This window comes from Aquarana catesbeiana, linkage group LG12 (genome assembly GCF_042186555.1).
Source record: "Aquarana catesbeiana isolate 2022-GZ linkage group LG12, ASM4218655v1, whole genome shotgun sequence".
Taxonomy (NCBI): domain Eukaryota; kingdom Metazoa; phylum Chordata; class Amphibia; order Anura; family Ranidae; genus Aquarana; species Aquarana catesbeiana.
Window position 1 is genome coordinate 33,321,089 of NC_133335.1, and position 12,843 is coordinate 33,333,931.

Sequence of the window (12,843 nt, forward strand, 5' to 3'; positions counted from 1 at the left end):
TATAATGTGACAAGAATGAAGTCGTTTTGCTGCTCATATTCACACACACTTCTCACAAACTTTTATTTGTGTTTTTTTAGTGGGATTCCCTGAATATATTGTTATTAGTTGTCACATCTGACAGTTTTATATTTTTTATTTTTTATTTTTTTGGGATTTTAAGCCTTTTTTTTTCTTTAATGTTTGGATTTTTTCCAAGGCTGATCTTTGTTTAATGTTATTTTTATTTTTACTCCAGAATATTTTTGGGTGTGCATTGTGTGTCAAGTTACCCCAACACCATTGATATCTTTTATTATTTAATCTCCAGGAGATTGTTTGGTGTTGGTGACCCTTGTTCATTTCACATTGTATATTTGAAATGTACCTGAATCCTCACAAACCAACTGTCATTTTTGAAGTAAAACACATAGGAGAGTATAATTCCAAACAAAAATCCTTTATTAAGGGCTCAGAACCAAACAAAGAGGAAGGCAACACTGGATCAACAGGAGAAATTAGCGAAGCCTGGGACCCCCACGGCAGACATCAATTCTTCAACATCAAAATTGGTGGCCTGAGGAGTCCATATGTAAGGGAGGGCAGTCTGGTCCGGGATTCGCAGAGATCTGGATAGCAGCAGATGACATCTGTGTCCCCAGGCTGTGGTACCACAAGAGGCTGCATCTTTTGGCCGACCAGACTGAACCCAGGGCAATCACTGTCTGGTCTTCCTTCCACGCTTCCTTCCGGGCTGTGGCTGTGCAGTTGGAGATGTGGCAGGAGGAGGAGTAGGACCTGGAGGAGGAGGAGGACTGGGGGGACCTGGAGGAGAGGGAGGAGGAGGACCTGCAGGAGGAGGAGGAGGACCATCCCCAAGATGTGTGTGAGGTGTAATTTGGCCCCTCATACCTTTCTCCAGAGCCTCCGATATGAGGGCCTCACACATGACTTTTTGGCCCTCCTCCATCCTCTGCATTTTATATGCTATGAAGGCAGCAATGTTCTCCTGCATGGTGTGGGGTGCTCCCAGGACCTCTGTAGCCCTCCAAAAGAATGCTATGGCAGCCTCCTCTAGGGTACTCCTCCTACTGCCACTTTCTGTTTTCAGGGGGGGTGGAGGGACCTTGATATCAGCCAGCCGGTTCGGCCCGGCCACCTCCTGGCTGAGACTTCCCTGTGTATGAAAAAGGGACATGGTTTTAGTTTTTGCATCATCAATCACAATCCTAAATTAGTACTCCCAACTAACATCTAGTTAACATCATTGATTGGACAAGCAGAAATATTTAGAGGAATGCTATACCTGGCTCAATCTGGGCTCCTCCACATGTGGCCTGGAAGGCCCAGGTTGGGCGTCAGAAGCCTCAGCCGGGGGGGAAGGAAGCGTGGAAGGAAGACTGGAGAGGGATGACCTGGGTTCAGTCTGGCGCCTGCCAGAAAATGCAGCCTGTTGTAGTACAACATGCTGGGGACATAGATATCATCTGCTGCTCCGGATCTCTGCGAATCCTGGACTTTCTTGCGCTCCCTTAGATATGTGCTCCTCAGGCCACCAATGAAAATCTTTAAATAGGTGATGTCTGCCGTGGGGGTCACCTGCTTCACAATTTCACACAATTGCTCCAGTGCTGCCTTCCTCTTTGCTTGGTTCTTGAAATGGGGGTGGGTAATCTCCCACAGACAGGGCAGCTCCCTTAGCATATCTATGAATACTGACATGAAGTCATTGTCTTTCATTAAGATATCCATGTTCACTGCAAGACACAACACAAGACAAAGCCTAATGTCACACAAAACTCTCCTAATCTTGTTACAATATAGGCCTCAATCTAGAAGCAGTATAGGCACAAGTTTGTCTCTTACCTTCGTTCTTACGATCGGCGCGTCCAATGCTCCTTCCTCCGCTCACAGATCGTATGTAATACGCATGCGTGTTACGCTTTATACACACTGCGCATGCGTGTAACTCCGCCCGCCCCTGACGTTCTTTCTAGTCTATTCCCCGCCCCTTTTCGTTCGGCGCAGTGGGTGAAGAGCATGATGGCGGAGTTACAGCAGGTGCGTGCTAATTCTAGCAACGAGGAGGAGGAAAGCCCGGATCCAGGCACGTCCCGATCCAGAAGGAGACGTTTTAAGGCCACAAATATGTCGTTTGGGGAGATGTTGGAGATGGTCGACATCATGAGGAAGTCCGACTATGACGGAAAATATGGGCCTTACCCCAACCCGAACATCCGAAAGGCCAAGATCATGGCGAAAGTGGTCAGGAGTCTTGAGAGGAATTTCGGGGTCCGAAGATCAAAAGATCAGCTCCGGAAGCGGTGGTCGGACCTGAAGTTGAGAGAGCCAGAGCAGTACCGAAAGATCCGGAGAGTGCTGCAAAAAAGTAAGTAGTTGTGCTGTGTTCCTATTCTTTCTGTCTTTATTACGATCGTTCTGCTCCATATGCTTTTATTAATTGTAACGTTTAAAAAGGGCAACTTTAATGTTCATGGGCCCATTATTCGTTCGTATCAAACATTTTTCTTTCGGCCTCTAGAACACCATTGTTTAGGCCATATGCATTTTCACACATTTTTTGGGGCCTACTTGGATGCCAAATATTTGTTTGTGTAGATGGGTTTGTTACTAGAATGAAATGCCAACTAGATTGTGTGTAAGGAGAGGACACTGAGCAGCTGTTTTCACATCTGGACACTGGAGCACTAGTGTGGGACACAAGAACACCATTTTTATTAGGGGGGCCACACAGGTGCTCCAGTGTATACTATAGGGGGGGCTACATCTGTGAAGCTTGTACTAAACAGGTAAAGTATTGCAGCTTGACAAAGGCAATAAAAAAAATACATCTTGGAACTCGGCTAAAATAGACAATTGTACCCCACTTCCGAGCAATGTTTCCTATTTCTAGTTCTGCCATCAAATATCTGTGTGCTAAGTATACCATTTTTGTTTTACATAGGGGAGAAAAGACTCGGAGGACACCCCTCATCCCAGGAGACCAGAGACCCCCCACCTCTGGAAGAAGGGGAAATACCAACCCAAGAAGAAGAGCAGGAGGAAGAAGAAGATGTGGTGGAGATTGGCACCACAACAGGTGAGTGTCTGCGACCACAGGCTCAGGTAAAAGAGATGGATGGTGGCAGATTTTTGAGACTTTTTTTTGTTCTTTATCTCTTTTTAGGTGATCGTGATCCAGAACGCTTTACATCTGAAAGTGCCAAGATACTGATCGGGGAGATCATGGGGTGTAATCTCCAATTGCAAAACATCCAGCAACAAATCAGTGATGTTATTAAAAAAAATAATAACATCATTGATGTTTTGGGGCGAATTTAAACCCCACAAAATCACCTGTTTTATCGTGGTCCAATCTTACAAAAATTTTTTCAATGTTTAGAAAAGCCAAATTTGGAGGATGCACACAGTGTGCCAACATGTGCTATCTGCCATCACGGGAGATCAATGGACGCGTTTTGGGGGTGCAACCCCTTCCTCAATTATAAAGTAGCGTTGAGGAAGGGCTTGCTCCCCCAAAACACATCCCTTGATCCCCCCTGATGGCAGATAGCACATGTTGACATTCGTAAATTGGTGTGCATCTTCCAAATTTGGCTTTTCCAGGGGTGATTTCCCCCCATCTGAACGCTATATCAAACCCAGTTCCTAAATACTGATGTCTGATATAGCCTTCAGGTTTTACCTAATGTGAACTTTGTAAGTTCAAGTTTTTTGGCTTTCTTGTTGGTTTTACACAGGCCTGTTTTATCTGAAATGGATATTTCGATTTTTGATAATGCTACTGCAAACATTGTTATACAACAAACATGTTGGTTTGTTTTAAAAACCTTTGGTAAATGCACATGTGATTGTGCAGATATAAAAAAGTGCCTTACTCAAGAATGTGTGGATTATTGTCTCAACACTACAACACTTTGGGGGTGATGTAATTGCTGTTTTATGCAAAAATGGGGGTTATTTCCTAAGGGCAAATACACTTTGCACTACAAGTGCAGGTTCAGTGCAGTTGCAAGTGCACTTGTAGTGAAATGTGTTTTTGCATTTAGGAAGTACTAGCCAACACTGTTTTTTATAAGGTTAACCAATCACAACATTTTCTGCACTCAACACATTTCTGTCAGGGTCAGCTAAAACAAACACAAGCAGTAAATGTCCACCAAGAATTTCTTTTGGTTGTTTTTTATTTGAAAAAGGTGTCACAGATTGTCTGGCATATTGATAGCCCCCCTACCCGCAAAGAACTCCAGGTATCGTAACCGGACATCACGGGCATTCAGGGAGGGCAAGCCAGGACGGCCACTTTCAAGCGCCGTCAGTGTTGATGGATTTGGGATTCCGGCCTCAGGCCCAACTGAGCCAGCATAGTTGGCTGAATGTTTTCTTAAAAAATTATGGAGAACACAGCAGGAAAGTATTATATGGTTCAGTTTATACTCCGCCATATGGATGGGTGTCAGAAATAATCGGAACCGGCTGGCCAGGATTCCAAATGTGTTCTCCACCACTCTTCGGGCTCTGGCCAGCCGGTAATTAAAAACCCTCTGTTCCGGGGTGAGGGTCCTCATCGGGAATGGCCGCATCAGGTGGTCCCCCAGCGCAAATGCTTCATCAGCAACGAACACAAATGGGAGACCTTCAACATTGTCCTCTGGAGGTGGCAAGTCCAAGCTGCCATTCTGGAGACGCCTGTAGAACTCCGTCTGGGCGATCACTCCACTATCAGACATCCGGCCATTCTTCCCCACGTCCACATACAAAAACTCGTAATTAGCCGACACCACCGCCAACATCACTATACTATTAAACCCCTTGTAATTATAATAGTACGACCCCGAGTTGGGTGGTGGGACGATGTGGATGTGTTTCCCATCAATTGCCCCTCCGCAGTTAGGAAAGTCCCACCGCTGGGCAAAGTGGGAGGCCACAGTCTGCCATTCCTGTGGCGTGGAAGGAAACTGTTGAGGAAAAAACAATAAACATTACTATTTTTTCACAGATACATGGCAAGCAGATTATACACAAACATTATGGGGCAACCTCCAGATAGCATTTACTAAGGGGAATTTAACAACAACAAAGTATAAGGTACACCTATCATATTCCCCCTCCCCCCCTCTCATGGGCCATTTCTAACATTATAGGGGGGGGAACTCTTGGACAGGTAACCCTCTTCACTTCATTGAGAGATGAATGCCTAAATACAGGGTATTACTTGGAACAGCCCCTCCTTAGTTACACTATTGGCAGACCACTGGACAGGTAAGAAGTGTCATAATACAAAGATATAAATACACACTGTACACATTTGAGCACATTTGAACATTCTGCTATTACCTATCAAGATAATAATAGGATACAAAAACTTTAAACAGTACCATTGGAAAGTAGACAGGCAGGCCCTTGCACTACATGCTTTGGGGAATTCATCCATAAATCTGACCAGTAAAGAGGTGGGTATAGTGTGTATGGGTTTGGCAAAGTCAGCAGATAGATGATTGTGGATACATAGAGAATTGGGATCAGCTGACTTAGCAGTTGGGGGGAGGGAGGGTTACAAAAAATTTGGGGACACCACAAAAAAAAGCCTCTGGTACTCTGCCTGAATTTAAATCAAAAATAACATTTCCGAACATTTTAGGGGGTGTTTGGGGTAAAGCACTACTATGAAGCTGATAAAATACATTGTTAAGTGACTACATGAGGTGAATATAGGCCAGGAAAGACCATGCTGGGGAGGTTATTGAAGGGCAAATATGTATGAAGGACATAAAATAATAATTACATAAAAATCCAGCATGCATGAGGACAAAGGGGACATTCACAGCATATTACAATCATGGTAATTAGGGAATGAGGAAAGAAATACAATATATTAGCAAACATTCAATACAATAAAATGTGATATAAAAGGATAAAAATCTTACCTTCATATACTCCTTCTGCAGGACCTGTATGATGGCAGAACAGGTCTCTGGGATAATGATTCCCAGAGCCTGGGGGGAGATGCCTGTCGAGAACTTCAAGTCCTGCAGACTTCTCCCTGTGGCCAAATACCGCAAGGTAGCGACCAACCTCTGCTCCGGAGTGATGGCTTGCCTCATGCAGGTATCCTGCCTGCTGATATAGGGGGTCAGCGAAGCCAACAAATGGTGAAACACGGGGTCCGTCATCCTGAGAAAGTTCCTGAAATCATCAGGATTATTCTCACGGATCTCACGGAGCAAAGGAATATGAGAGAACTGGTCACGCTGGAGCAACCAATTCTTGGTCCATGAACTCCTCCCCACCCTGTTCATGGACTGGACTTGTGTCAAGGTCAGGACCCCAACACCAAGCCCCCGCACAGCACGAACTCTACCAAGGAGTACGCATACGAAACATGGCTAGAAAACGGTCGGCTGCTCAGAACGAAGTAACAGAACGCACTGAAGAACAGCAAGGCCTGTGAAGAGCGACCTGAAAACCAGTAACGAACGAACAAGAATACAATGACTACCTAAAGTCACGCGGAACTTGCTTGCACGCACTGAAGAGCAGATACAAACCCACAAGCACAAACTGAACGGCAGAAAACGATCTGAAAGCCACGAGTCTGAAAAAGCGCGAATCGTCTCTCACCAAACTTTTACTAACACGAGATTAGCAAAAGGAGCCCAAAGGGTGCCACGCTTGGTTCTGAACCGGCCTTTTCTAGTCTCGTCGTACGTGGTGTACGTGACCGCGTGGTTGTCGATCGGAAATTCCGACAACTTTGTGCGACCGTGTGTAGGCAAAACAAGTTTGAGCCAACATCCGTCGGAAAAAATCCTAGGATTTTGTTGTCGGAATGTCCGAACAAAGTCCGACCGTGTGTACGGGGCATAAGACCTCACTTAAAGAAACGTTAATTAAGTAAATCAATTTGTAACCAAATGTATTTCTAATTAACCATAATTAGCCCTAGTTGGTTTTTTTTTTTTTTTCTGCATATTTTTTGCTCTTCATTTTTTTTTTTTTTTCTCAATGTTGCATTAAAAAATGTGCAAAAATAACCATTCTTTCTACTAGAAACAACCATTTTAGTGTCATTTTAAAAAGGTAAATTTATAGAATAAAAAGAATGCTTTTTATTCATAGTAAAACTATGCATACTTTGTTTGCTTCGGAGGCATACATTGTGTCTGTGGTAAATGTTCTAGTGCCTAGAACAGCTTGCCATGTGACCTTCTTTTTTCAAAAGAATCCTTGAATTGTCGGGCTCCTGACATACTTATATCAATTGATGACATCATTGGTTGTTACGATGCCAGGTGGCTGGATGGTTGTAATGGTGCACAATGAAAACCTGTGATTTCGTGTAACTGAAAGGCAGGCTTTATCCACCTGCTGGCTTGTATGCAATTTTCAGGCATTTTGCCAAGGCATTCCAGGTACTTTGAGTGCCCTGGGCACCTAGGTTGAAAGGCTGTTACAGAAAGAGGACTGAGAAGGGTTGTGTTATGTGGGATTTTTGCATTTGTGGACTGTTGATTTGTATACACAACCTTACACTCTTGGTGGTGTGCAAACGGTAATAGACATCTGAGAGAGACTACAATATGCCTTTTTTAGAAGTCCAGTTTTTCTTTACCCCTTTTTACTTACTTGATTTTATTTGGTGCTACTATGTCTGGGTCCTTAGCTTCCAATTTTGTCAGTGTATCGCCTGTTTTAATGGAATGCTCTACCAAACTGACTAGGATTGTCTGTGGCTTAAATACTGGAGCATCATTCACATCCTGGATATCTATGTTTATTGAACCAGTCAGTGACGCTGACTTTCCTGTCAGAGCCTTGCCAGTTTCTATGGCCCACAGGCCTTTGCTAGGCTTCTGCTTGACTTTGCAGCTATACAATGGCTCCTCGTTTGAAACTGATATGGAAAGGACGTCTTTGGTTCTTTCTTCATAATCCAAGGGCTGTCAATAAAGAAAATGGGCTTTAATGTTTCATATATTATATGGTGATATTTTTAACGTTCTGAGGAAAAGTGCAGTAAGGCTGGGTTCAGATATACAGTATAAGAATTGGATGCATTTTTATTTATTTATTTTTAATCAAGTATTGATAAAGCAACCAGCCAGAATTGAGTTGAGTAAATTTAGGACAATAAAAGATATTTTATGTTGACTAGTGGCTTTGGACAACAGTATTCTGACAGTTACTGTTGCCTAAAGCCAACCATACAAGGCTTGAATTTTGGCTGAATCGGGTGATAGTCGACCACCCAAACCCAAATCAATGTGGCTGGGTGGAAAAATATTTGCTGAACAATGACTGTATCTCACAGTTCAGGTCTTCAGACAGCTTTGATTGCAGTGTCTGTATACAGTAGCCAGCTGTGCAGATTCCTTCATACATGCTGTTTAGTAATTGTAAATAGCTGACAGATTCAAAATGATTGCAGCCAATTCAACATTTTACTAAAAGGAGGGCTCTTACATTTTTCTTCTACCTTCTGGCATGCGCTGCTATACAGGGCTTTTTTTCTCAGAGAATGGGTGTAGGAACTCCTCCCTTCCAAGTCACCCCTTGACTCCGCCCCCTACCCACCTCCGAGCACCATTCCTTTGTTTCACACCTTACCCACCTCCCAGTATTACTCCTTTTAGAGAATAGAGAACCAAGTATCATTTTGTGGTGCTAAGTATTTTGTATGGAATTTGTTAATGATAACAAGAAAGGCAGTAAAATAGTAATCTAGCAACAATTGATACCCCAGCGACAACAGATCCACCCCAACAGCCAGCATCAATAGACCCTCCAACAGCCAGCAGCATTCGCCCCCTACCTCAACAATAGATCCCGCCTAGAGATGATTGACTCCCTGCAACATAATACTCGCCCTGAGCAACAATAGACCCCTCACCAGCAACAATAGATCCCTCACCAGCAACTCCCCTGCAAAAATAAATTCCCTCCAGAAACTATAGATTCCCCAGCAGCCAGCACCAATAGACCTTCCCTCAACAGTAGATCCCTCTCAGCAATGGCATACCTCCAACAACATAAGACCCACCCCAGCCACAATAGACCCCCCTCCCTCTGCAAAAACAGATCCTCTCAGCATCAATAGACCCTCCAGCACACCCCAGCACCCCTTGCCATTACATACATTCAGTTCTGGAGGTGCTGGAACTGCGTTCCCCCATGTTCCTGCTGAAAAAAAGCCCTGCTGCTATATATACTGTGCAATCATCATGTATTCTAATTAGTTATGTATGTGTTTGCATGTGGGGTGGGAGGTCTTTTATTTTTCCTAATTTTTCCTCATTTATGTTATATTTCATAATACTTTCCTATTTTATGTATTTTTCCTGGTTTTTTTTTTTCTCTCCTCTATTTACGACTATCTCAAAGGAGCCGAAAAGACCCCCCCCCCCCCCCAGGTGATCATAATGAATAGTTTTCTTTATGAAGAAATCAGGGGTCCATTAGTCCATTAGTCCATTAGACACTCTTATGTCTCCCTTGCCACTGATCCAAGCAGAAAGGGAGGGGGGAGTTATAGACACAAAAGAGGGAAGAAGGTGTAAAATAAAGAAAAATTAAAAAAGGGCTTATCTATTGGGAATACCCAATATAAAATCTCAGCATATGCGGACAACTTATTTTTTTCTGACGAGCCCTACCATATCGCTCACAAATTTACTCCAGGAATTCGAACTCTATGGATCTCTTTCCAACCTAAAAATATACTTTAATAAATCGGAAGCAATGGGAATCTGAATACCTCCTGCTCGTCTATCAGTGTTGAGGTCGAGCTTCAGTTTTAAATGGATGGACACAGCTTTAAAGTATTTGGGTACTTATGTTCCTGTAAATATTGACCGCACATTTGCACTCAACTTCCTCCCCCCTACTGGCCAGAACCCGTCGTTTATTAGACTGCTGGCATAAAGGCCTACACTCTTGGTTTGACAGATGCAACCTACTAAAGATGTGCATCCTACCATAATTCCTCTACTTATTCCAAGCCTTGCCAGTTAAAATACCTCTTTCCTATTTTAAACAGGTCCATTCTCTTCATTTAGTTTGTATGGGCACATAAAAAACGCGCCTCCCTCGCCATTTGCTGTCCTTACCCAAACAATATGGTGGCCTAGCCCTACCTGATATAAGGCAATACTATCAAGCGGTTCACCTTGGTAGAATTATTGATTGGTGCCGTCACTGCTGCTCTACGTTATGGGTAAAGATAGAGCAGGCTCAAACTAACTCAGAGGGAGCTCTATGGTGTTTTGACCATATAAATCCCTCTTTGAAACCTCACCCTCTACTGGGTACGACACTCCAGATAAGCTTACAGGTTAGCAGACATAATTCCCTCTCTTCTCCAGACTCCCCATTACTCCCTATTATGGGAAACCCACGGTTCCCCCCTGGTCTTGACCCCCATACACTTCAAACTATGCAACAATTAGGTAGAGTTTAGGCATCCCATTTTTTAACAGGGGGAAGATGGCCTTCCATAGAAGTGTTGGGGAATGCTACGGGCCCCATTCAACTGCCCTTCTGGACAGCACTCCAATTGCGGCATTTCCTCCATACCTTGCCTAACCCGCAAGGCTTTGATCTTCCACTGACGATCTTTGAGGAGTATTGATCCAAGGAGGGCACACTCACACAGGTCCTATCCAAAACATACTCCCTACTGAATTGTCCGACCACACAACCACACTTACTGTTTTGTAGACAAATGGGAAATAGAACTGCAACGTAAATTTTCACCTGCCCAGCTACAACATATTCTCAGATTCTCGCTAAAATCCTCGATCTGTACAAAAATTCAAGAGACCAACTACAGTATAAACTTTTAACAAGGTGGTATCTAACTCCTCACCTCTTACATAAATACTAAGCTGCTACTAGTGACTGCTGCTGGAGATGCCTAGGGGATAGAGGGACATTGCTCCACGTATTCTGGTCATGTCCTAAATTGACACATTTTTGGGCGACAGTTAGAGACGTTACCCAAAAATTCACAGAATACAAGATTCCCGGTGATCCGGCCTTTTTCCTGTTGCACGCCTCTACCATTTCAGCCAAACCATATAAAAAAATCCATCGTACGCCATCTCTTGAATGCTGCAAAATCCTGTATCCCACTCCATTGGAAGAAACAATTTACATCAACTACTGCTGAATGGCTCCATAAAGTGGAGAATATTAATAGAATGGAGGATCTGGTTCTCACTGCGCGACATCAACAAGTAAAATACTCGAAAACGTGGGGGCTTTGGAATCAGTTTGTCCTCTCTACAGAGGGTACAGCCCTCTTTGGAACATAATGACATGAATGAATTTCATGACCTGTTCTCCTTGGTTGTCCGGAGCTAATGTAACCCCGACCCCTTCCTTCCCCCCCCCTTTTCCTTTCCCTTCCTGTCCTTCGTGTTCCCCCTCTCATCTCTCCATCTAATTGTTCCTTGTTTTTTTAAATAAGAGAAGAAAGATATGAGACAAATTTGGATCCTACCTCACTATTCATTTTCACTTTTTTTATATATATGACTAACAATGAATACATTTGCATTAAACCATCTTGTCATTATTGATAGAGGCTCTGTTCAGAATATCTACATCACTCTACTCTATTTTAATTGTTCTATGATCTTTATGTCAATGCATTGTCTGATGTTATACCTGATTTCACATAATGTCTGTAGTGACCTGTTTTCACCTGTTGTGGGCTTCAATAAATATTATATTTGAAAAAAAAAAAAGATCTGCTATACAGTATTTTAATATGCCACTAAAGAAGACTCCTTTAGGGTAACTTTTTTCCACAAAACAAAGTTTTTTCACACTTAGTACATTTCTGCCAGACTCCTATTTTTTTTTTTTTTCTGAGGCTGGGTTCACACTGCTCCCGGATGTGGTTCGCAGCAGGGGTCCAGTGCATCCCTGTTCTCCATTTCAGGGACAAATCAGGGCTGAATTCGGCCCTGAAACAGAGCCAAAGACGCACAGAACTCCTGTGCAAGCCGCTCCGCAGCCGCCATGGAGATATGTGAACCAGCTCCATAAAGAGGCGGTCACAATCTCTTATGGGAATTGAATGCGGAGAAACCCACATCCAATTCGCACCAGTGTGGAACCAGCCTAAACCATTTTGTAAATCTGTGACTTGCTCTGCTGAATATGAGCAAACTGTTTTATATATACAAGAAATGGTACATAGTCTGGTTGAAAAAAGACACAAGTCCATTTAGTTTAAGCAATAAAGGGGGGGGGGGGGGCTGGGGGAATTGTTTTTTTTTTTTTTTTTACAATCTCATATACACAATCCTCTACCCACAGTTGATCCAGAGGAAAGCAAACAAAAAAAAACCCAGCCAAGCGTGAGCCAATTTGCCCCAGCAAGGAAATAAATTTCTTCCTGATCCCCCGAGAGGCAATCGAATATTACCTGAATCAACTTTACCCAGGGCCGCCATCAGGGGGGTACAGCCGTTACAACTGTAAGGGGGCCCGGGGTCCGAGGGGCCCGCACGGGTCAGAAGAAGGCAGGACGGGTAAAAGGGATCCGTGCTGTGCAGTACAGAAACAATCTCACACTTTCTGCAGTTCTCGTGTCACTGATTTTAGACATCAAGTTCTTTACTGCCACCTCTGGCTACTATGTGCATGTGCACCCCTCGTGTGACAGTGATCTGCAACACGTCAGCTTTGTAAAAACGAGCTGGGACCAGGTTGGGAGTTACAAGTAGGGGCTGTGAAGGTAAGGGAGGGGGGCTGTTTGTGTACAGGGAGGGGCCAGAGGCTTGTGTGTGTACAGATTTGTGTATGTGGGGCTGCTATATATACAGGGGTGTGTGT

The 12,843-nt window shown here is 43.7% G+C and overlaps 1 protein-coding gene across 1 annotated transcript in view; it reads right to left on the reverse strand.

The window, feature by feature from the left end:
* The window catches only part of LOC141114076 (cadherin-like protein 26), a 130,897-nt gene that overhangs the window by 54,712 nt on the left and 63,342 nt on the right, over nt 1-12,843 (reverse strand). Inside the window, exon 8 of the mRNA XM_073607537.1 lies at nt 7,627-7,940. Coding sequence (XP_073463638.1) covers nt 7,627-7,940 — 314 coding nt within the window. The remainder of the gene's footprint in view (nt 1-7,626; nt 7,941-12,843) is intronic.